General features: G+C 47.4%; 1 protein-coding gene across 1 annotated transcript in view; it reads left to right on the top strand.

Annotated features, from left to right (window-relative positions):
• Positions 1-25361, top strand: part of LOC143962550 (NACHT, LRR and PYD domains-containing protein 3-like) — a gene marked incomplete at its 3' end in the record, with an annotated part of 112107 nt that extends 86746 nt beyond the window's left edge. Inside the window, exons 4-5 of the mRNA XM_077471817.1 lie at positions 23862-23900; positions 24694-25361. Coding sequence (XP_077327943.1) covers positions 23862-23900; positions 24694-25361 — 707 coding nt within the window. The remainder of the gene's footprint in view (positions 1-23861; positions 23901-24693) is intronic.
• Between the last annotated feature and the right edge of the window lie 649 nt (positions 25362-26010).

The raw sequence follows: 26010 nt of genomic DNA, 5'->3' as shown, positions 1-26010 counted from the left end.
CACCATAGCCACAGACTGGAAGGAAGCATGGAAGGAAGACCAGAGTGTGATAACCTGGGTTCAGTCTGGTCTGACAGAAGATGCAGCCTCTTGTAGTACCACAGTCTGGGAACATAGATGTCATCTGCTGCTGTTTCGGGTTTCTTGGACTTCAAGACCAGACTGGTCTCCCTCAGATATGTACTCCTCTGCCCACCAATTTTTGCGTTTAAATAGTTGATGTGTGCCTTGGGGGCCAAAGGCTTCGCTAATCTCCCCAGTGCTGCCTCCCTCTTTATTTGTTAATGACTAGGGATGGCCGAACTGTTTGCCCAGCAGTCGGTTTGCGGCAAATTTGGCGTGTTCGCGATTCTCCCGATCGGTGGACTATTGCCGATGTTTGCCCGGCGGACATATGTGTTTACAGTGTGAAAGAACTTTGACCCATGATGACACATCCATCATGGGGTACAGGACAGCCAACTGAGACATTTCAGCACATGGACAATTGGACATTCCCCCTACCTTATAAATAGACCTGATCTGGCGGCCATTTTACATTCTGTCTTATGTCAGTTTAGGGACAGGATGCTGTGTGGAGCAGGGAGGTGACTATAGTGACACAAATCGCTAGCTATTAGGTCCACAAAAGTCCTTTTGAGGACTGGTATAGGTGTAGTACAGTATATAGGGTTCAGTGCACTGCTGTGCTGGTGATTGCAGCAGCCTGTCTTTTGTCAGTGTAGGGAGGGACTGGACACTGTGTGCAGCAGGGACAGTCAGTTTAATCACTAACTAGCTATTACTATTAGGTCCACAAAGGTCCTTTTAAGGACTGGTATAGGTGTACAGTATATAGGGTTCTGGTGCACTGCTGTGCTGGTGATTGCTGAGTGCACTGCTGACTGATTCTGCGGCTGTCTTTTGTCAGTGTAGGGACAGGACGCTGTGTGGAGCAGGGACAGTCAGTTTAATCACTAGCTATTACTATTAGGTCCACAAAGGTCCTTTTAAGGACTGGTATAGGTAAGGACTAGTATAGGTGTACAATATATAGGGTGCTGGTGCAGGGCTGTGCTGAAGATTACTGCCCTATTCTGCAGCAGTCTTTTATCAGTGTAGGGACTGAGGGACAGTCTGCAAATCACTAGCTACTAGGTCCACAAAGGTCCTTGTAAGGACTGGTATAGGTGTACAATAATGGGATTTTTATATACAGCTTATCTGTAAAATCCTTTTCTTGAGAGTACATCACGGGACACAGGAGCTTCATTACATAGTGGGTTATATAGGCACCTCTGGTGATTGGACACTGGTTAACCCCAATTAAGGAGAATTTCTCCCCTATATAACCCCTCCCATATGGGAGGCACCTCAGTTTTGTAGCAAAGCAATAAGAAACCACGTAAAACCCAAGGGGGCGGAAGCCTTGTGTCCCGTGATGTACTCTCAAGAAAAGGATTTTACGGGGGGCGTGGCTTGGCGCCGTTCCGGAATGGCCGCCTGATCACAGAGCTCCAGCAGCCAGAGACCGAGCCTGAAGCCTAGCCGAGGGATAATCAGCCGCCAACATGGGGAAGCAAAAGGGGAAGAACTCCCAATCACGCTCCCGCTCCCCGCGGGGACTCGGATCCGGAGCCGGGCGCAATATCCCGGACATGTTCCGAGCGCATTCACGCGAGGCCGAGGCTCCGTCTGCGGCCTACTCGGACGAACGTTCGCCCAGCAGGAGCCCTTCTGGGAGGAGAAGTGCCCAGAGACCAGACAGCCCGCCCGCAGCTCGCACAATCACGATGGCGGACCTCAGGTCAGTGGCAAATGATATCAAGGAGTCCCTTACATCAGTGATTGCAGACCTGAGGAGGGACGTTCAGGCCATGCACATCCGCACGTCTGAGCTAGAGGAGGCCGCAACCCGCCATGACACTGCCATCCTCCACCTACAGCAGGCCTCACAGGTGCACAGCACACACATCCGAGAACTCCATAGACACATGGAGGACTTGGACAACCGCGGACGCCGCCATAACATCAGGGTGAGAGGCATTCCTGAGACGATTGAACAACCGCATATCACTCAAGCCACCACCCATATCTTTAATGACCTTTTGGGGAGACCCCCTGAGACCCCGATTGACTTTGAAAGGCTGCATAGAGCCCTTAGGCCGAGGGGCAGAGACTCAGATCCCCCGAGGGATGTTATCTGCTGTATTGTTAACTTTAAGCTGAAGGAAGACATCCTGAAAAGGGCCAGAGACAGGCGCAACCTGACCTTTCAAGGCGCGGAAATCAAGCTCTTCCAAGACCTTTCCCCCATTACCTTACAGCACAGAAGAGACCTACGCCCTCTTCTGGAGACTCTACGCCGTAAGGAAATTCAATACCGCTGGCGTCACCCATTTTGTCTTTCTGCCACAGTAGCGGGTCGAACAGCACATCTCAGGGTCCCAGAAGATCTTAGAGACTTCTGCTCTACACTCCAAATACCCCTGATTGAATTGCCGGACTGGTATAGAGCGTTTCGCGCCCCGCGTATGCAGAGGTCTAATTCCATGGACATCGTCCCTGAAAGAGAGGATTTCCAAATTCGGAGACGGAGGTCTGCTTCACCACGTCCGCCACATCAGAGGGAACGAAGGGACAGACCTCATTTCAGCCCGACATCCTCCCCTGCACACAGGCGTGCAAGGCCAGATAGTTCCTAAACAACCTCACATCTCATGGGACCACCTGAACACTTGGCCAGGGGATTCCAATGGTTGATACTGCCACTTTTCACATTGGTTGTGACTTGCCACCCCCTGGGCTTGTACAATAGTGACACTTGATGAAACAATCCCCTGCTCTTTTACTCCTTGCCCCCACATCCCTTTCCAGACCCTCAACCCTGAACGGGCCATGTGGTCATCCACTACTTGCCATTTGCTCTTACAGAACGAGCCTCAGAGTGCTGACCACCTTCGGTAAGGTATCACTTTCCAGTTTGTTTGGGACGGCGGGGGCTGTCGACTGCTGCCCGGGCAACCCGTGACAATCTCTCTGCCTCAACTGCGAACGGGCTGGCAGACAACATCGGTTCCTATTAGAGGCTTTACTATCGTTCTGCTTAAAGGGGACACGGCTGATGTTCCAGGCAAAGCCGCCTCTGGAGACTAGATCTGTACATTGAGCCCTTTTTCTGATGATCAACAAGCAGCTTATGGAACATTGGGTATTGTTTGTTTTTGTTAGTTTGGGGGGTTTACTAGAAAGTTTAAGTGTTCCTCACCCTAGTTAGACTTGACTCCCGCCTCTTCACTGTTAATGTTAGTGGGGGGGTGATGGAGATGCGGAAACAAGTTCTCCTTGATTTTTGGAGGGATAGGGTCTGGATCTTGGGGTCATGGCCTCTCATGTTTGTCTCATTGATATATTCCATCGGCTTGCAGTCGTACAGAGACATTAGGCCCCTGTGCGCATTGCATGGAACTTCAGTGTGGCAATGGCCCCTTCTCTGATATATCAGTACTCCGCTCCTCCACGGGGGTGAGGAGTACCTATGTGTTGCCCACTCCCTCGATAACCTCAGGTCTCCTGTTGTCTTATGGCAGTCAGGAACGGAGGTACACATATTCATTTTTTTTTTTTTTTTTTTGTACTTTTATTGTTTTCTGCTTAACCTGGATGCCTTGTTTCCCCCCCTACCGTCCCTCTCCCATTTATTGTCCCCTCCACCTGTCTCTGGGCTCATGGATGATATGGGACTGGGCAGGGTAATGTTTTTTTTTTTTTTTTCCTGTTTGGTTTTACGCTTAGCTCCTCCAAATTCTTTGGTGCCTTTTAAGGGCAGCTAACTAGTTCTACTGTTCTGTTTAGTTGCTGCAGTTTAGACTAATTTCACATGGTCTCATATAGCATATCACATGATGTACTACCAGAATGTTTAACGAACCTCTTCCTTTTTTTTTTTGTTTTTTTTTTTTTGCACTCGCTTACCTCTTGCTTCCCCCCTACTACAGTAGATACTCAACTCTCGAAACTATGATAGTTTAAATGGTCTCGACACTGACTGGACGTTGTAAGAAATTATTTCGGACGACCTTCCACTCCTCCACAAAACGACAAAGAACTTCTTTTCGTTGACCTACACCGGATGCCAAGGTACTTTGGGTAAGGTAGCAGGTCTACATACCCCCGGTGGTGTATAGTGACCCCTTCCACCCCGATCTCCCCCTCCCTTCTCCCTGACCCGTCCTCCTGACACCTCTCTCCAGCCCAACTCCCTTCCCTCTCTACCTATAGTCACCCTACCCCGGACCCCTCTCCATTGCCTCTCCGGCCTTCGCCGGTCCGCGACTCAATCCAATACATACTCATAGATCTCAGAAGTCTAGGCTTTGCATATAACAAGAGGCCGGAGCGTAGGTTTTATCACGCACACCTTATCTTAGCCGACCGACGCGAATATGCTTACCGATAACTCCCGCACCCACAATGTAACACTGAAGGTAGTGTCCCAGAATGTCAAGGGCCTAAATATCCCAGAAAAAAGGTCCCAAATATTGCACATGCTTTGGAAACTGAAAGCGGATGTGGCTTTTCTTCAAGAAACGCACTTTCACTCGAAAAAAATCCCTAAATTGTCCAACTACAGGTTCCCCACGGCCTTTCACGCCTCAAACCCGCTGGCCAAGACTAAGGGGGTGTCCATTCTTCTGTCTAGAAACCTTCACTGGCAGCTGGAGGATTCCCTGATAGACCCTGACGGCAGATACATCTTTCTTAAGGGCCTTCTCAACGGTTATAGATGCACTCTAGTGAACATCTATTGCCCAAACACAGCCCAGGTTAGCTTCTTTCGCACAGTAACGGAACTTTTATTGGGTTTCCAAGCGGGTATCACCGTCTTGGGAGGGGATTTCAATGTTGCTCTCCAGCCTCTGTTAGACTCCTCAACCGGTACCTCATCACTACCGTATAGATCTCTGAGTAAGATTAAATCCCATCTGCAAGATCTCTGTCTCCACGACTCATGGCGCGTAGCACATCCAACCGAGAAGGATTTCACTTTCTTCTCGGCCCCCCACGCTAAATACACACGTCTGGATTACCTTTTTCTCTCTCAAAAGGACCTACCACTGTTACAGTCAGCAACTATTGAACCCCTTATACACTCGGATCATAACCCAATTACGATTACCCTGACACTTCCACAGACGAAAACGACCACCAAAATATGGCGCCTGGACCCCACCCTGTTGTCCTCCGAGACGGACATCAACTACATTAAAACGAGCCTTACCAACTACTTTAGAGACAACGCGGACCCGGACCTTTCCCCCTTTACGATCTGGGAGGCACATAAATGTGTGATTAGAGGCGAGTTTATGACCCTCAAAGCCATTCGGAAACAAGCGCACACGGGGATGATTACTGACCTTATTAATAAAATTAAAAGACTTGAACGTACACACAAGCAATCGCAGGCGCAGGATACCTTACAGGTCCTCACGGAAACTAGACGACAACTCCTTGATCTACTCAATTGCAAAACTAGACGTAAATTTGTCCTGACACAGAAACTCTTTTACGAACAGGGCAACAAAAGCGGGAGACTATTGGCTAGGGCCATTCACTCAAAAAAAGCCAATAATACTATTCACACCATAAAGGATCATGCAGGCGTCTCTTACACGTCGTCTGTAGACATAGCGGCCCAATTTGAACAATACTATAGAAAGCTTTACCACATCTCGGGGCAACAAGCGACCCTAACGGGTAATAAAGATAGAGAAGCCTTAATTATGAAGTTTTTACGAGAATTTGGACCTGCCCCTATTTCGGACGAAATGGCCAGTGACCTTAACAGATCTATTACTGAGGAGGAATTGAAAGGGGCAATCAAACAACTGAAACCAGGCAAAAGTCCTGGCCCAGATGGTTTGTCAGCCCCGTATTATAAAACTTTCCCTGACTTACTCAATGCCCCGCTTCTGGCAGCCCTCAACTCCCTATCCACCTCTCCTTCCCCACCCACTGACACGCTTGCAGCACACATAACGGTCATACACAAGGAGGGCAAAGATGCCACCTCAGTCTCAAATTACAGGCCAATTTCGTTGCTAAATGTGGACCTGAAGCTTTTTTCGAAAATCCTTGCCAATCGTCTCCTCCCCCTTCTACCCTCATGGATTAACAAAGACCAGGTGGGATTTGTCCCTGGTCGTGAAGCCAGGGACAATACCATCAAGGCGATTAATATTCACCACTATCTCTCTTCTAGCAAGATGAAAGGCTTTTTTCTTTCCCTGGACGCGGAGAAGGCGTTTGACAGGCTGGCCTGGGACTACCTGGCTATGACCTTACGACACCTGGGTATTCCATCCCACATGCTGAACTACATCTTATCTTTATACTCATCTCCAACGGCGAGAATTAGAGTCAATGGTCACCTGTCAGGCGCCTTCCCCGTCCGCAATGGAACGAGACAGGGATGCCCCCTTTCCCCCTTACTGTTCATCCTCACGCTTGAGCCCCTTCTAAATAGCATAAGGGCGAACGACAACATCAAGGGGATACCCATTGCTGATCACTCATACAAGTTGGCGGCTTTTGCGGACGATATCTTGCTGTTCCTCAGAGACCCCCTAACCTCCATCCCCAACTTACTAAAAGAATTCGACCTGTTCCAGCGTATTTCCAACTTAAAAATTAATTTCTCTAAATCCCATGCCCTCAATATATCCCTCCCGCAAGACATAGTCACCCAATGCCAGAATAACTTCCCATTCATATGGAAACAAGATTCCATTCGATACCTAGGGATTCAACTTCCCTCACACCTGTCAGACCTTTATGCGAAGAACTTTGGCCCACTTACTCAAGCTATTGCTTCAGATCTACGCAGCTGGGACAAATCACATTTTTCATGGTTTGGCCGTGCTGCGATATTGAAAATGAATGTCCTTCCTCGAGTTCTATACCTATTCCAAACAATACCTATCAAACTTCCTCGTTCCTTTTTCCAAGTCATGAGAAGGCTGACCCAACACTTTCTATGGCACCACAAACGCCCCAGAATTAGCTATTCTCAACTTACCAAACCAAAACAAAAGGGGGGCATCGGTCTACCTGACCTTCTACTATATGCAAGAGCCACCCATTTATGTAGAATTGTTGATTGGGCGGTCCACTACGATACCAAAGACTGGGTGAAGCTAGAAGACTCCCTGACGGAGCTCCAAATTGCAAGTACCCCTTGGTTGCCCCCACACGGCATCCCTAAGACACTAAAAGATCACCCTCTGATAAGTGCAACATTATCCAGTTTCAGAGAAGCAGTCAAAGGGGGCATGATCTCCTCGAACCCGGGTCCTCTCACCCCGGTTAGGCTCAATCCGGACTTCCAACCGGGAATGTCCACCCACTTTCTCAGTAGCAGCTGGCCATATCCAGACGTACAGGCCCACCAATTTTTCCAAAGGGGCAAACTATTAGAACGCGAGGCAATTCCCAAGACTCCTGAAGCAGACCCTCTCCCCTATTGGGTCTATTTCCAAATCCGTCATTTCCTTCTTAAGACAAACTTAAACAACGTTCTGGGACGCTCACTTACCCCATTTGAGAGTCTCTGCTCCCAATCCGCACCACAACAGCATGTCATCTCAATCACATACTCACTCCTTTTTTCCTCGATCTCGCCGAAAGAAGGGACCGCTTGCAGGGCATGGGAGAGAGACTTGCAGATGGAATTGACAGAGGATCAGTGGGAGAGGATTTTCCTAATCGCCCACAAAGCATCACTTAATGTCACAACGCAGGAAAACAATTATAAGACAATCTCTAGGTGGTACAGGACACCAGCTTTGATAAACAAATATAACAAAGAGCTCACAGACAGGTGCTGGAGATGCAACATTGAGAGAGGCACATTCCTTCATGTCTGGTGGTCATGCCCCAAACTACAGGCCTTTTGGATGCTAGTTCACACCACCATATCCCAAATTACGAACGCCCAACTAGACTATTCGCCTGAGAGATTTCTTCTCCACCATTCTGATATACCCGCTCAAGTGTACAAGAAATCTCTGTCTATGCACCTGCTTAACGCAGCCAAATTATGCGTACCAGCTCACTGGGGTTCCCCGGATACTCCTTCTGTCTCAGAATGGTTTAAACGCATCGAGAAGATGGCAGAAATGGAAGAGCTAATCCATATTGCGAAAGACACACCACATAAGTTCGCTAGAACTTGGGGACAATGGAGAGATTTCATAAACTCAGAGAGATACCAAACACATTAACGGCCAGTTTCTGGTGACCCTGACGCTATTAATAGGTAACCACATGGACATTACCCCTCCTCTTCCTAGTCTAGGAAGGTTTGGGATCTACTAGATCCCATTCAAGGCGCAAACAATGCAGAGACCCAGATTAACTGGACCCACACATCGCGGACGGCGGAAGCCGGAGAGGCAATCATATTTCCTATACCCTTCCCCCCTCCTCTACCCCTTGGTTTCTTTACCCCCCCTTCCCTTTTCTACCTGTGTAGATAACCCTTCATACGTACTCAACTACTCATTTTTCACTACCAATAGGCTACATTCATTTGGACGGTCTACCAATTTGCCCACAAATGACTACGTGTGAGATAACCGACTTGCTCGGGTACAGAACCCTACTTTATTTCTTAGACTAAAACAGACGTTCCCTTACTAAGACCGTTCCAATGTGACCTGTTAAACGCATTACGACAGCTGTTGGGAAGGAATGGCAAGAGATGTTTATTACATGATAGCGGGAGGTTTAACCTTCCCATGTTGTGAGTAGGTTCTGCATCGGAATTTCAGCATGGAAATAAGTCATACTCAGACGCAGATTAATTGTACTATGTTCTAATATGTATTACGTGTTGGACTGTACTGATTTTGCACGCACGTTACGTGCCCTGTTATTGTAACCAATCTCTTTTCCTAATAAAAATTTTGAATGGAAAAAAAAAAAAAAAAAAGAAAAGGATTTTACAGGTAAGCTGTATATAAAAATCCCATTTTCTTGATCATACATCACGGGACACAGGAGCTTCATTACATAGTAGGATGTCCCAAAGTAATGTTCAGATTGAGGGGAGGGAGACACAGATCATAATTATAGACCGCCAGGGACCGGAGGACATAAACTGCAGCCTGCAGTACACTGCGCCCGAAGGCGATATCCTCTTGCCCTCTTACATCCACTTGATAGAATCTGGTGAATGTGTGGACTGATGACCAAGTTGCAGCCTTACAGATCAGAGCCAGGGAGGCCTGGTGATGCACTGCCCAAGAAGCATTTACATCCCTAGTAGAGTGCGCTTTCACTCGAAAAGGAGGGATTTTCCCTTTAACACTATAGGCTTGAGAAATAACCTGTCTAATCCTCCTTGAGAGAGTAGATTTTGACGCCGCCTGGCCCTTCCTAGGGCCTTCCAGCAAAATAAACAAGCAATCAGTTTTCCTTATCTGAGCAGTTGCTTGAAGATATATACTGATTGCTCTAACCACATCCAAAGTGTGCAAAGATTCTTCTTCTGCAGACTGTGGGTCCGGAAAAAAGGATGGTAGGATTACGTCTTGATTCAAATGGAATCCCGAAACCACCTTAGGTAGAAAGGACCTGTTGGGACGCCTGACCACCCGGTCCTTCTGAATAATTAAATACGGCTCCTTGCTGGAAAGAGCTGCTAGCTCTGATGCTCTTCTAGCCATGGATATGGCTACCAAGAAAACCAATTTTTTAGTCAGGAGCACTAATGAAGCCAGATGCAAAGGTTCAAATGGTTGCCCCTGCAAAGCCGAGAGAACCAAATTCAGATCCCATGGGCATTCCGGAGGTTTGACTGGAGGTCTTATCCGCATGGCCCCCTGGATGAAAGCCCGTACCAGGGAATGCGATGCAAGTGGCTTCTGAAAAAACACTGACAGGGCCGAAATCTGCACCTTGATAGTGCTTATGGCCAAATTCATTTCTAGGCCTGACTGGAGAAAGGCCAAGATCCTGCTAATGACATACTTTCTAGGATGCCATTTCCTGAGTTCACACCAGGAAACATATGCCTTCCAGATTTTGTAATAAATAAGCCTGGAGGCCGGCTTTCTGGCATTGACCAGAGTAGAAAGGACTGGCCCCAAAAGGCCACGATGTCTCAGAATGTGGGTCTCAGCAGCCAAACCGTCAAATTCAGACTGTGTAAAGCAGGATGGTAAATTGGACCCTGTGAGAGCAGATCTGGCCGGAGAGGGAGGATCCATGGCCTGCCTACTGCCAACTTCATGATCTCTGCGTACCACGGTCGCCTGGGCCAAGCCGGGGCCACCAAAAGGACTGATTTTGTCTCCCTCTTGACTCTTCCCAGGAACCGTGACAGAAGTGGGCTCGGGGGAAGGCATAGTTTAGATTGTACTGATCCCAGGGAACTGTCAGAGCATCTGACACCTGAGCAAGTGTATCTCTTGTCCTTGACACAAAATTGTCCAGTTTCCTGTTGAACCTGGATGCAAACAGATCTATGTCTGGAGTACCCTACCTGTGACATATGTTCCGAAACACGTCGGGGTGCAGAGCCCATTCTCCTGGGCACAACTGCTGGGAGCTCAGAAAATCTGCCTGCCAATTTTCCACTCCTGGAATGAAGACTGCAGAAAGACACGGAACATGCTTTTCTGCCCAGACAAGTATGCAATTCACCTCTTTTTGCGCAACCAGACTCTTGGTACCGCCCTGGTGATGGATATAAGCCACTGCTGTGGCATTGTCGGACTGAACCCGAACAGGGAGACCTCGTAGTCTGTAAGACCACTTTATGAGAGCCATATAAACTGCCCGGATCTCCAAGACATTTATGGGCAATAGCTTCTCGATTGCAGACCATTTCCCCTGCGAGCACGTCTCCTCCAGCACTGCTCCCCAGCCTGTCAGGCTGGCATCTGTCGTGATAATCTTCCATGGAAGAGGAAGAAAAGTTTTGCCCTTCAGCAAATTCTTGGTTTGTAACCACCAGACGAGACTCTTGTGTGTCCCTGGGGATAGACGCATAGGAAGATCCAAGGATTGGGGCTTCCTGTTCCAAGCCGCAAGGATGCATCTTTGCAGAGGCCTTGATTGGAACTGGGTGAATAGGACGGCCTCGAAGGAGGCGACCATTTTCCCTAACAGTCTCATGCACAATCAAATGGGGGAAGATCTCCTGCCCAGAATTAGGCGCACCAGATCTCCAATTGCCAAGGCCTTTGGCCTTGGAAGAAACACCTTACCCTGAGCAGTGTCGATAATCATACCCAGGTATTCCAACCTGGTGGCAGGCTGTAGGGAAGACTTTTCTAGGTTTATAATCCAACCTAGGCGTTCCAGGTGTTCTAGCGTTCTGGTAACGCTGTGGTTCAGGAACGCTACTGTTTTCTCCATGAGAAGCAAATCGTCTAGATAAGCCATGACGGCTATACCCTGAGCTCTTAGGTTTGCCAAAAGAGGGTCCAGAATCTTTGTGAAGACTCGAGGGGCCGTAGCAAGCCCGAACAGCAGGGCCACAAATTGAAAGTGGCGCCGCTCTACCGCGAACCTTAGAAATTTTTGGTGTGCGGGAAAAATTGGCACATGGAGATATGCATCCTTGATGTCTATTGATGCCATAAACTCTCTCCCTTGCAGGGAGGAGACCACAGTGTGGATTGACTGCATTCGGAAGGACCGGATACGTAAAAACCGGTTCAGATCCTTCAGATCTAGGATAGGTCTGACACTTCCATTTGGCTTTGGAACGGTGAAGAGATTCGAGTAAAACCCTGAACCCTGTTCTTTTGGGTCCACTTCTACTATCACCCCCTGGGATAGTAAGTGATCTAAGGCCAGAAATAGTGTTTTTTGCTTTACTGGATCCCTGGGGATCCTTGACCTTAGAAAGTGAGAAGGTGGAATCTCCTGAAACTCTAGCCTGTAGCCCAGAGATACCAAAGAGATCACCCACTTGTCCCGGATCTCTTCCCGCCAGGCTCCTGCAACCTGCAGGAGCCTTCCCCCCACTCGGCCGAGCGGGGGCGCCCCTTCACAAGAAAGCGTTTGGGCTCTGCTTGGCAGGCTTTCGCCCCCAAGTCTTTTTCTGCCCCTGGGCCCAGCCCTGAGCCTTTCCTGTAAAGGAGGGTTGAGAAGGCCGTCGCCACTGCTTAGAGCTTGATGCTCCGGGAGAGAGAGCACACCTAAATGAAGGACATTTGCTCCTTTTGACTGGAAGGAGAGTAGATTTACCCCCTGAAATTTTTTGGACGAATTTGTCGAATTCTTCTCCAAACAAATGTTCCCCTTTAAACGGGAACCCAATCAAATGCTTCTTGCATGACAGCTTAGCTGCCCAATTCTTTAGCCACAGGGCCCTTCGCATGTGTACCAACATGAGAGAAAAACGTGATGCTTGGAAAGAATCCAAAATCGCATCAACCATGAAACACAGAATATGAGGTATTTCTGCATAATTCTCCACTTCCTCACTGGGAAGGAGGCCAAACATCTGCTTAACCTGTTCCTTGAGGAACTGACACAACCCCACGGCTGCGACTGTAGGTTGCACCACAGCGCCAGTCATGGAAAAGGAGGCTTTTAATAAGGTTTCCAGCTTCTTATAAGTTGGATCTTTAAATACCTGAGCATTATCCAAAGGACAAGTCAGGTTTTTATTCACGCAAGAAACAGCCGCATCAACAGATGGGACCCCCCACTTCTTGGTGAAACTTTCCTCCAGAGAATAATGCATAGAAAACCTTTTAGAAGGAGCAAACAGTTTATCGGGATGTCTCCAATCCTCATACAACAATTTATCCATTAAGGGATGCATTGGGAAGGAATAGGCAGTCTGTGGGGCTTTCCTGACTCCCAGGGAAGAAACAGATGACGTAGCGACTTCAGCAGCAGGCATTCTGAATGTGGTACGCACCAATTCAGTATAATACTGCACCTGTTTTCTGAGCGCCTGGGAGGAGGGGACTCTCCTCTTCCTCTGATTCCTCTGACTTCTCAAGATCCCTGTCCCAAGATAGGGATATCTCCTCATTGTCAGAAGAATCACCTGGGAGAGGAATCTCAGCAGAGGGAGGGGATCTATCCCTTTTCCTGCTATCTTTCAGGGAAGCAGAAATAAAATTAATTATTCTCCCTTCAAAACCTTCCAATGTAACCCTAAGGGAGTCCTCAGTGACATATACCGGGGCTGGGACATTAGGAGAGGCTGCAAAACCTGACAGGGGCACTGACTCATCCTGAGAGCCTGGCTCCAGTCTTGCAGGGGGGTGGTAACTTACAGGCACTTTTAGAACCCCTGGACCTAGGCGGTGATTTACCAGTGCTCTTGTTACCTACCCCTGAGACTCTCTTATGAGGAGACAAAGTCCTAAGCTACAAAGCAGAGGTACTAGTACAAGTGCAATCACTGTTGTGCTTAAAGTCTCACAATAAATATATATGCTTAAACTGCACAACCTGATGCTGAGTAGGTGTCTAAGGTTTGCCTGGATCCAATCCCCTGGGATGCTTACTGCATACAGCTCCTGTGTCTCCACTTACAGCCCCCTGACTCTCTGGGCTTTTTAAAACTGCTGCCTGGCGCCTGCGCAGTACAGCGCCGTGCACACTGACGTGCACAGCTTACAACCACACTCCCCCCTCCTCCATTAGGCCGGGAGCGCACCTGGCGCGCGTGCACGAGGACCGCGGAATCCAGGGGGAAAGGAAAAACTCCATCTGAGCTGCGTGGGACCCCCAGACTACGTGGGACCCATGTATTACCTCTATTGTAGCAGGGACTGCAGAGGAGACGTGAGACAGCTGGAGAACCAGGCTTCACTGAGCGTGTGTACTGAAAGGCATGTAAGTATGCATCAGGCTGCTCTTACTCCCTCTAGTGGTGGAAACCAGGTAAGACATACAACTACTCAAAATGAAGAAATCCATCATATAATTATATATATATATATATATATATATATATATATATATATATATATATAATTATATCTATAGGATTAACTTCCCTTACCTGTCCTCGCCGCAGGTATTGCTGAAACAGACAAATTCCAGCCTTCACCTATCACGACGGGCAGTGTTGGCCAACCTTCAGGTTTATCTGGGGCTCTTTCTCGAAACAGCCTCCTACCTGGATAATGTAAAAGACTCTGCCAGAAACTTTTGTGCGCTCTGTGTAAACAGTACACCAAGTCTGGTTTTCCCAGAGCCCAGTCTTCCAATAGGAGAGGACTTACAGGCCAAACCTCATTTCTTCGGCTGACGAGGCCCGGGTACCATATCATCTTGGAAGTCAAATATTGGCCCGAGATATGGATCTGGTTTGTTGTAGCCCTTAGGCCCCCGCAGGGACCTGCACAGAGCTTTCTTCATAGCACATGTTTTACGTGACCAACCACCATAGACACTGGCGAAAAAACAGAGGTGCCTCCCATATGGGAGGGGTTATATAGGGGAGGAATTCTCCTTAATTGGGGTTAACTAGTGTCCAATCACCAGAGGTGCCTATATAACCCACTATGTAATGAAGCTCCTGTGTCCCGTGATGTATGATCAAGAAATATAGGGTTCTGATGCACTGCTGCTGACTGCTGCCCTATTCTGCAGCAGTCTTTTATCAGTGTAGGGACTGAGGGACAGTCTGCAAATCACTAGCTACTAGGTCCACAAAGGTCCTTTTAAGGACTGGTATAGGTGTACTATTTGCTGTGCAGTATATAGGTGTGTAATACACGTATAAAATACTTGCACATATAGAAAGCATAGTATAGTGCATTTCCGCTGTGCAGCATTGTGACTGCTGAGCGGTTCTGCAGCGATACTACAAAGAGTGACAAACGCAATAAAAAAAAGTATTATAACTGGTGTGATAGACCAGTGGCCCTCAAAAACGACAGATTGAAGCGGGGTGTTATATACCTTCTTCCACATACACACTGCACTTCTCTAGAGACTTTTGTCACAGGGTCATTTAAAAAATGACAGGCAGAGGAAGAGGCAGGCCCTTCCGCAGGGGTGGTAGTGGTAGGGCAGGAGCAACAGGCTTGAGCCAAAGTGGCAAATTGCAGAAGGTGTGTGCGATTACATCAAAGGACGCACCACACTTGGTTGAGTGGATCACTCAGCCTTACTCTTCTGCACCCTCCTCATCCTCTCGATCTGCATCCTCTTCTTCACTCTCTGCTGTGTGCCCCCCCAAAGACACTACCACCAACAACACCACCACCACATACCTTCCGCTTGAGTCACAGGAATTATTTTCCGATCCATAGCAAGACATTTCCGAAGCGCAGCCACTCTTGGCATTGGATCAGGAAGAGGAGGTAGCAACAACCGCCACTCAGGAGTCTGACGACAGTACCCAGATCAGCCCAAGGAGGAGGTTGATCCCCGCTGTTGCTGCCTACTCTGAGATCTCTAATTATAGCGGTGGGGAAGGTGATGTCGATGAAGACGTGTCTAGTGATGTCACGTGGGTGCCCACAAGAGAGGAAGAGGAGGGGAGCTCAGAGGGAGATATGGACCAGCAGATAGGGAGGAGAAGCAGGAAGAACTTAGATTGCACAGGAGGGACAAAGCAGACTGCTAATGTATCAGGAGCGAGGCACACATCTGGCACTCCCAGGACGCCGGCACAAGGCTATGCAGTGTGGGCTTTTTTAACGTGTCCGCTGCTGACAATAGTGTTGCCATCTGCAATCTTTGCAGTCAATGCATAAGTCGCGGTAAGCCCAACACTCACCTAGGGATGACCGCCTTAAGAAGGCACATGAGCAGCCATCACCGAGCCGAGTGGGAGTAACGGAACACACAAAGCCACACTCCAGGCTCTCACCGTCCAGCCTCGTCTTCTACTTCTCCTTCTACTCTCTCCTCACAATTGTCCTCCACTCTACCTTCTATCACGCCATCCTCACGCTTTTCTGCAAAAAGGCAGGCTTCCATGGGCCAAATGTTCGAGCGTAAAAAAATGATGACACCGGATAACCCTCTTGCCCAACGGTTGACAGCTGGCTTGTCAGAACTGATAGCCCAACAACTACTGCCATATAAACTGATGGACTCGGAGGCCTTTCAAAAATTTGTGGCCATTGGAACACCACAGTGGAAGGTCCCAGGAAGGAAGTATTTCTCAGAGAAGGGCATCCCAGAGCTATATGGCCATGTTCAGCGGCCAGTGAATGTATCTCTGGCACACAGTGTCGGTGCCAAGATACATCTGACCACAGACATGTGGTCTAGCAAACACGGGCAGGGAAGGTATATCACTTTTACTGCCCACTGAGTGAACCTTCTGACGGCCGTCAAGCATGTAACCCATGGCACCCATGTAGATTTGGTTTTACCGCCACGGATTGCATGCAGGCCTGGCTCTTCTTCTTCTCCTCCTCCTCCTACTCCATCCTCCTCGGCTGACTCCTCCTTTTCCGCTGCTAGTGTCTCTTCAGCTGCACCGCCCAAGCTCCCCAGAACCTATTCGACATGCCAGGTGAGACGTTGCCATGCTGTGCTGCGTCTGTTGTGCCTGGAAGCCAAGAGCCACACTGGCCCTGCACTCAGCTTTGCGTTCACAGGCAGATCAGTGGCTAACACCGCTCAATTTGACAGTTGGTAAAGTGGTGTGTGACAACACTGCCAATAGCGCATTGAAACAGGGCAAAATGATACACGTGCCATGCATGGCACACGTCTTAAACTTGGTCGTGCAGCGATTCGTTGTCAAATACCCTGGGGTCCAGGACATCTTGTGGCAGGCAAGGAAAATCTCGGCCCATTTCAGAAGATCTTACACGGCCATGGCTCGCCTTGCTGACATTCAGCGGCGACACAATCTGCCGGTCAGACGTCTTATTTGCGATTGCCTGACAAGATATAACTCAACCTTCTATATGCTTGATAGGCTGCTCCAGCAGAAACGTGCAGTTAACGTCTACCTGTATGAACTCTGCAGCAGAACAGGTTCTGGGAAGCCTTTTTTTTCACCAGCCAGTGTCTGCTCATGCACGATGCATGCAGACTTCTACGCCCATTTTATGAGATTACCAAACTGGTCAGTCGCAGCCATGGCGCCATCAGTGACATGGTACCTTATGCCTTATTTATGGAGCATGCATTCCATTGTGGCATTAATCAAGCCGTGGAGGAGCAGGAGCAGGAAGATGAGGAAGTCGCAATGCTGGATGAATTCCTGGGGGGCTACTCTATCTGAGACAAGTCAACAACAAGAGTCTGAAGAGGAGTCAGAGGAGGATGGTGCCGGGGCAGATGAGGAGGAGCAAGAAGAGCATGCTTTAAACATTTCTGGGATCCTTGTTGTTGTGCGTGGATGGGGAGAGAATGAGGAGGACGACATTATCCTGGATGATGAGCAGGAGCCAGGCCACCACACCGCTTCCAGTTTAGTGCAAATGGGGGCCTTCATGCTCCAGTATTTTAACAGGGACCCCCATATAAAAAGCATGAGGGTCAAGGACCAGTACTGGGTGGTACTTACCACCATCGCAGAGGGCTGTCAGAATGGAGCACTACCAGGCCTTGCTTCGAGAAATGCTGCATTCTGCTTTTGCGTGCACTGGCAGAGGAGGAATTCCCACTCCCAGAGAAAAAGTTGTGGGTACCAATCCAACAGCGCCTGCAAGACTTCTAATATGAGGTAATTCTTTCAGCCGACCCATCGACAGGTCTCATCCGGATCCAGCTTCAGGGAACGCCTAGACCGTCAGGTGTCCGACTACATCGGGTTAATGCCTGATGTGGACGCTCTGAGGAGTGATGAACCCCTGGACTACTGGGTGGGCAGGCTTGACCTCTGGCCAGAGCTTGCCCAATTTGCAATCGAACTGTTGGCTTGCCCCTCGTCCAGTGTCCTGTCCGAAAGGACGTTTAGCGCAGCAGGGGGATCATGTTCGATAAGCGCACTCGCCTAGCTCACAACAGTGTTCACTACCTCACATTTCTAAAAATGAATGAGGCATGGATCTCGGAGGAATTCAACACATGTGACCGGTAGACCATGTATATCTCTATAAACTATTTATTTAATTGAGCACACAGACCTTTTTTCTACATTTGGCTCACTTCCTTGTACAAAAAAAGCACACCGTACTATATGCTCATACCCACCTGTTTGAAGACGTTGAGCAGTGTCATATGTTTGGGGCCCAGCATCAAGTTGCTGGTATCAGTGCTGCTGTCAGTGCTCTCTATCTTGGTGCTGGTGTCAGTGCCCTCTCTCTATCTCGGTGCTGGTGTGGTGTCAGTTCTCTCGATCTCGGTGCTGGTGTGGTCTCAGTTCTCTCTATTTTGGTGCGGGTGTCAGTGCACTCTATCTCGGTGCTGGTGTCAGTGCTCTCTATCTCAGTGCTAGTGTCAGTGCTCTATATCACGGTGCTGGTGTCACGTACATATGTGTGCAGATAATCATTGGGACATGTGATTTTAGTGGGACATATGTGGGGGACATGTTTTTATTATTAGGGACATGTGTTTTTATTATTTGGGGACATGTATGTTTTGGGGACATGTGTGTTTTGGGGACATATGTGGGGACTGTGTTTGTACTGTGTGGTGTGTTGTGTGTTTACACTACACTGATGATCAGTGAGTAAAAAGCTGTAAAAAGCAGCCCATACTCACTGATCATCAGCCGGCTGCAGCGTTCTGCTCTCCTCTCCTCAGCGGTGACTTCCGTGTGAGGAGAGGAGAGCCGATTGCCTAGCAACCGGCTGTTTGTTTACATCACATGACGGCCGTGATTGGACATGGCCGTCATGTGATCAGGAGGGCCAATCACAGAGCCCTCCTGCCGATCTAAGATGTGCCGTGTCCGGGTGACACGAGCACATCGGGATCGCGCCGCTGCACGGGCGCGATCCCGCTACTCCTGAAGGACGTTCCTAAACGTCCTATCAGGAGTAGATGGCTCCCACCCGGCCATATATATGCATTGGCCGGGTGGGAAGTGGTTAAGAAGCATTGGGGTTCATTAAGAGAGAATTATCTGAATATTAGTGAATTGCAAGCTCCCCCTTATCCTCCTATAGAATAGGTTGAATGTTAAGGGATCGATTGGTCAGATCTGACCAATATACCCCTCCTAGCCTATTGTTAGCCCATGTCTAACGTGTATACAGTGTAACTCCATGATAAAAGGCAAGTTTATATCCCATCCACATAAAGGGTATGATGGTCAAATCAAAGGTTATTACACTTGTCAATTGCCATATGTCATGTATGTAATAAAATGTCCATGTGGGTTCCTTTGCATTTGAGAGACCATTCAGAAAGTTAAAGATAGGATAGCAAGGCATAAATATTCAATCAGAGATAAATTGGTACAGTTGCCTTTAGTGAGACATTTTTTGGAGAAAAGACATTTGATTTCTCAATTAAAATTCATGGTACTGGAGGGGATCAATAAGAATGCTATTTCATTGATATTAGATGTCATAGTAGATTTCCATCTTGCAGTTATAGTCAGACGTGCAGCTATAAGAATATGTATTATTATACTTCTAAAGTTGTGTTGGTATTTGAGTAAAGAGTTTGAATAGGGCAAGGTGAGGGGTGGGTCTAATGAAAAAACCAGTTGCTTTGGAAATCTATTTAAAAACCTCATTCCAGAAACTGCACACAGTCTCGCAGTCCCATAGAATGTGTGTTATACAGACTATTGTACCACATTGTCTCCAACAGGTATTGGGTTCTAGAGGGAAGATTTGGGACAGCCTCACAGGGGTTAAATATCTTCTGTGAATAATTTTTTGCATTATTTCCCAGTGGTTGTTACAATGGAAATAGCAAAAACCTGACTGGATAGCACATTGTCATTCTTTAGAAGTGAAGGTAGAGCCCAGCTCCCTTTCCCAATTCATCATATTAGATGTTTTGGTGAAAAGTCTTTTATGTGGAATAAGGAAACAGATTAAGACCCTTTTCATTAAAGAACTTGAGTTCTTTAATGAAATTGAAGTGGATATTCCACTATACTCTTGTGCTAATAAGCGCCCTTCCACCATAATGGTATAATGCAGCCTTAAAATAACCCATCATTCTATTTATATCTAACGTTACGGGATAGTATTTCCAAAAATGTTTCCTTTTTTGGCTTTTCATTGTTTTTTATTTTAGTGACTTTTTTTAATAAATAAATGTCTTATAATAAGACTTTCAGTTCACCCTAATATTTTGCACTGTTTTTTAAACAAATCTGTGAGATGTAATGTTCGTCTTTGACCACTGGGGGCAGTTTTTTGTAATTCCACCAATGGCTGTGAGGGCATGTGATTCCTGGGATACTATTTATAAGTTTTCATAGTAACCTATGAGCTTTAAAAGCCCAACGTCTGTCAACTGTCTCCCTATCCTTGAAAAAGTCATGTGACCAGTGATGTCTGTGATATCACGGCTGAGACAGGAAGTAGGGATTGTAATGACACTGCTTGCTTTTAACCTAGATATAAGGTATTTTAATAAAACCATTTCTTCTGTGAAATGACTACACTATGGAGTTCTTATTTGTCTTGTATAGCCTGTGAATGGAGGAGAGGAGCAGACCTAATAGAGCATAGTGTATATTTATCCCTGATTACTGATCCATATACCACATCCCTGGGTTCATGCTATAAAGAGAAGAGAGGTGAGTGGAATGTGAAATGCCATAAAGGATCTGTATAGACCCGTTGGGGCCTTTGTTTAATTAGTTATTTTTATCGGGACTGCAACAATATGGCGGACACGTCAGACAATTTTAACACATTTTTGGGACCATTGGCAATTTTACAGCGATTAGTGCAATAAAATTGCATTGATTACTGTAAAAATGTCACTTGCAGTGAAGGGGTTAAGTGTGTCCTAGTATGTGTTCTAACTGTAGGTGGAGGGGACTGTGTAGGGGAGATGACAGATTATCTGTTCATACTCTGTATTAACAGATCTGTCTGTTCTCCCCTCAGAGAACCGGAAACTGTGTGTTTACACACACAGATCCCGGTTCTCGGTTTGCCCCAAGCGATTGCGAGAGCCCAGCGGTGATCGTGACTGCCAGGTACTCAACTCGGCTCCATGGGTGAGCAGGGGGCACAGATGTGCCTCCTAGTGGCCTTCCATGGTACCAACGTACCATGACAGCAATTTCTACTTAAATGGATCCAGCGCCAATAACCCCTACAGGGGTATTTCACATAGCATGTAGGCTTGATGTACCAATACTGTTTCCCAAGATAGATCATGCAGCCTGGCTGGATCTATTTATGTAGAAATCCTGAAAAAACTCCTAAGGGGTCATTAACTTTTTCTTGCTACCATAGTTATTTCCTCAGCTGTGGAAGGCGTTATAGGTTGCGGAGAGACCTGAATCTTTTCCCTAATGCTTGGTGAGACTATCTTTATGGTAGTCATCTGCAGCTGCTAAAAGGCTTTGATACTCACTTTGGTGGGATTCACCTTGGATCTGGGATCTTTTCACCGCCAACCTGTTTGTAGCATTTGCACTTTATGGACTTTTCTTTCATGTATTAGTTTGGGAATTGATGAAGCCACTGTTTTATATTATTATTTGTGTGGAGGCAGGGCCGCTGATAAAAATGATGGGGCCCCATACAGCCTACCTGATGGGGTCCCCCTCAGCTCCACCCCTGGTCCTGCCTCTGGTCCCTCCTTCAGGCCCACCCATGGCCCCTCCCCAAACCCCACCTTGAAACAAAGTGCAAGTTTGTTACAAGTGATAGGCATGGGTGGCACTGTCTGTAGCACATTACGGCATTGGCGGTACAGCTGGCACTGTCTGCAGCACATTACAGCATTGGCGGCACTGTCTGAAGCATATTATGTTATCAGTGGCATGGGTGGCACTGTCTATAGCACATTACAGCATTGGCGGCACGGATGGAACTGTCTCTGCAGGCAGACAGTGGCACCCATGCTGCCAATGCCATATTGTGCTGCAGACAGTGCCACCCATGCCATGCCACCAATGTAGTAATGTGCTGCAGACAGTGCCATGATGCTAATGCCATAACGCATGTGCTACCTGCATAATGCCATTGGCAGCATGGATGGCACTGTCTCTGCAGACAGCACATAGGTTATGGTATTAGCATCATGGGTGGCACTGTCTGCAGCACAATATGGCATTCATGCCGCCAATACCATAATGTATAGATGCTGCTGCAGTAGTAGTAGATTTGAATTCCTTCCTAACCCCCTAAGCAAGCACACACCTGTGTAATTTTTAGCCAGGCCCCACGAGGCACTTCTTCCCTGATCCTGCTGCTGCCTGGACTGAAATGTCCACAAATGATTCCAGTCAGATGCGATGTCGATGATGCCAGTGAGGAATCACTCCGCGATGCCAGGGGGACAGCACTATAGAGGACGCGCTGGCTGGGACTTGAGACAGAGCCAACATGAGGAGCTGGCATGGAAGAGGCAGTCTTCATCGCCCGAAATAGTGGAAATAGTCCCTCCCCTGCCACCACCTAGTCTGCAGATAGCTATCTGCACAAAAAACAAAAACGTGAAAAATAACCAGGGGGTGGGGGGGCAGGGGTTTGGTAGTTGATTTGGATGGACTCTCATCGGCCATGGCTGGAGGATTTTTTCTATTACATTATATATCTGTTCAGCTTGCCCAGGCCCCCATTGCTGGCTGGGCCTGGTACAACAGGGCCAATTGTACTGGCCTATAAGCGGCCCTGTGTGGAGCATTAATTGCACTTTATGGATTTTGTTCACATAACAGCATGTGATTTTATTAATGTGCTGTTTTGTATTATTCAGTGATCACGCTGTTTAATTTATACACATTTGTCACTGATTTTTACCATTTTTTTTCACTAAAATCTTTTGTATTTATCATTAATTAGCGCTGCACCTTTGCATATTCCTTTTGGTTGGCTGTGAGGTCCATAGCAGCGCACAAGTACTTCACATTTAACACTCAGGGGTTAAACAATCTTTACTGAGGGAGTTTACAGAAGAAAATAACATGTAAAAGGGAAGCAGAGTAACACTTCTCCTATCACATAGTGTCCCCCATCGGATAGTGTCTGCTGTGTACTGTGCATGCGCAGTACACAGGACACACCTATTTCGAAAATAGCTGAAGATGAACGGCGCCGGCGTCATGAGTCCAGGTCCTAGCTCCACCATCCAAGTGGACATAGAGTTATAATAAAAATAGCCGAGCGCAGCGAGACCGAGCCCGAAGCATGGCGAGCGAAGCGAGCCCACGAGAGGCCCTCTAAAATTTGCTGCCCTATGTCCACTTGGATGGTGGGGCTAGCACCTCGACTCAGGCACCATTCATCTTCGGAGATTTTCCAAATCTCCTCCTGCTCCATACGGGCACTATCCGATGGACGGACGCTATATGCCAGAACACCGGCAGTCAGTCACCATAACACAATGACATCACTCAGCATGCCAAGTAGAGCAATCCAATCACAGCCACTTGTCTATTATACAGAACCTCCATATTTATAGCTGTATTCCTAGGAGACCCTCATGACTGTTGCTCGGGGTTCTGAGCCTTATGCCCCATGCATCCACCTGAACCTCCATTAGAAAGTAGAGTCAAGGCTCCAGATTCTAGGTGTGTGCCTGTAATCCCTGCATAGAGAATTGGGGGCATTTCTGGTCCCCACCATGGTCACATGTCACTGCTATGTGCTGAGATGTTACCAGACAGACAAAGACTATCCCCATCACCTGGAGGAGGAGAGACTCCAATCTACAGAGGGTTGGTGGGATGATGGTGTCTGGGAGGATCTGCTACACTAATAATTCTCTTAGTTATTATTTTATACATTTCAGAGGTTTGTCAGGACTAATCACTTCCCTAATCTTATTTCCAGCCAAACTGAAGAAGACGACACATGACAACAGATTATCAGGTTAGTAGGACATCCATGTTTCATATGAAATCTTTTCTGGATGAACATTTTGTTCTGTTGTAGTCTGGATCAGTGGTGGTACTACCAGGGTCACAAAGATTGCACTGGGGACCAGGCCTGTAGGGGGGCCCAACATGGCAGGAAAGGGGCCCACTTCAGAACATGGGCTTAGTTCACACTGCTGTGATCCCAAAGATTTGCAACTTGCTTGCAATTTCCCTGTGACTTGATTGCGATTTTGTGATTTAACATTGTGGTCTATGGCACTCAAATCACACCAAAGTCACAGAAAGGTATTGCAGGATCCTTTTTCTTTGTTGCTGCGACTTGAGTCACCTTGATTAGGACAGAACCCATTGAAATTAATGTGTTTTGACGTGTCCAGCAACTTCATGTTGCAAGTCACATGATGAGTCTCAGCAGTCTGAACCAGGGCTTATAATGGGCCTATGACAGGAACAAGTGGAAAAGGCTAGAGAAAGAGCCCCTGCCTCAGAGGGAAGAGCCCCACTCTTGGAGAAAAGGGCCTGGGACTGGTGGAAAGGGCAACAGCAGTCATATTGGCTCTTCATGGTTTCTTGCACTGGAGCCCTGTTGGTTCTATTTATGCCTCTGGTCTTGATGGTGTGTCCATAGTTTGGATGCTACCACAGTCCTCCTGTATTTCATGGGATATCTCCTTTTAGGGTTCCATTATTTGGATTTATGGTTATAATACAATATTTCCAACTCTGTCTTATAAATATTATTTTGTGTGTATGAGGAATAAAATATTCTCTTCTCTCTCATAAAGAAATCAGTAAGGAACACAACGAGTCTATGAAAGAGAAGTTCCAGAGGATTCCAGAATATAATTCCCGTGTTCATCTAAAGGAAAGATTCACCAATTTATTGATGATAATTGGACCCCAGAATAAAGAGGGAAAAGAAGAAGAAATAAGGAGTACCGGCAGAAGACATCTACAGATCATGGAGAAAAGACCCCCAACCACAATCCAGGCCCTCTTTGACCCTGATAAATATGAGTTCATCCCTAAGATTGTGGTGTTACAAGGACCTGCTGGGATTGGAAAAACAATGACCTCCAGGAAGATCATGCTGGACTGGGCCTCTGGGGATCTCTACCGAGACAAGTTTGATTTTGTGTTTTATCTGAGCTGTAGAGAAATCAACACCATCCCTGAAAACATAAGTCTTGTGGGACTTTTATCCAGAACCTGCAGACTGAGTTCAGATGACCTGGTGTCTATTCTGAAGGATCCTGGAAGTCAGAGAAAACTTCTCACCATAGTTGATGGGTTTGATGAACTGAGGTGGACTCTGGAGGAGAAATCTGAGGGTTGTCCTGACATTTCTATGGAAACCCACAAAGAAATAATTCTCCAAAGCTTGCTCAGGAGACATGTTCTCCCAGAATCTTCTCTGATCATCACCACAAGGTCACTGGCCATTAGTGATGGCCGAACGGTTCGCCCGGCGGTCGTTTCGCGGCGAATTTCCGACTTTCGCCGTCCGCGGGTTCGAACGCCTTTTTCCGTCGTTCGCCCCGGCGGACTTACGTGTTTAATGTATACAAGAACTTTAACCTTTCGTGACACGTTTATCATGTGTTACAGGACAACCAATTGAGACATGACAGCTCATGGACACTTGGACATTCCCCCTAACCTATAAATACACCCGATCCGGTGGCCATTTTACATTCTTTCTTCTGTCACTGTAGGGAAAGGATCCTGTGTGGAGTAGGGACAGAGAAAACGCTAGCTATTTGGTACACAAAAGTTCTTTTCAGGACTGGTATAGGTGTTAGGTCAGCAGCCTGAGTTTCTTTTGTCAGTTTAGATAAAGGGACAGAGCGCTGTATGCTGCTATTTTAGGGACAGCTCAGCCAGATTAGTCTTTCTTCATCATCATCATCATCATCATCATTAGCTGTTACTATCAGGTCCACAAAAGAGCTGTTCCAGCTAATCGTTCCAGCCTACTCTTTTTTGCCAATTTGTATAGGGACAGGCAGGAAGCAGTGTGTCAGGCAGTGAGGATAATTTTAAAGACTTGCTGTTACTATTAGTTCCACAAAGGTTCTTTTCAGGACTGGTATCAGTGGTAC

Source organism: Lithobates pipiens, unplaced genomic scaffold (genome assembly GCF_037356315.1).
Source record: "Lithobates pipiens isolate NorthernLeopardFrog02 unplaced genomic scaffold, aLitPip1_a1.2 Scaffold_8, whole genome shotgun sequence".
Lineage (NCBI taxonomy): Eukaryota > Metazoa > Chordata > Amphibia > Anura > Ranidae > Lithobates > Lithobates pipiens.
Note: the sequence above shows the minus strand (reverse complement) of the source record. Positions and strands in the feature narration are given on the sequence as shown.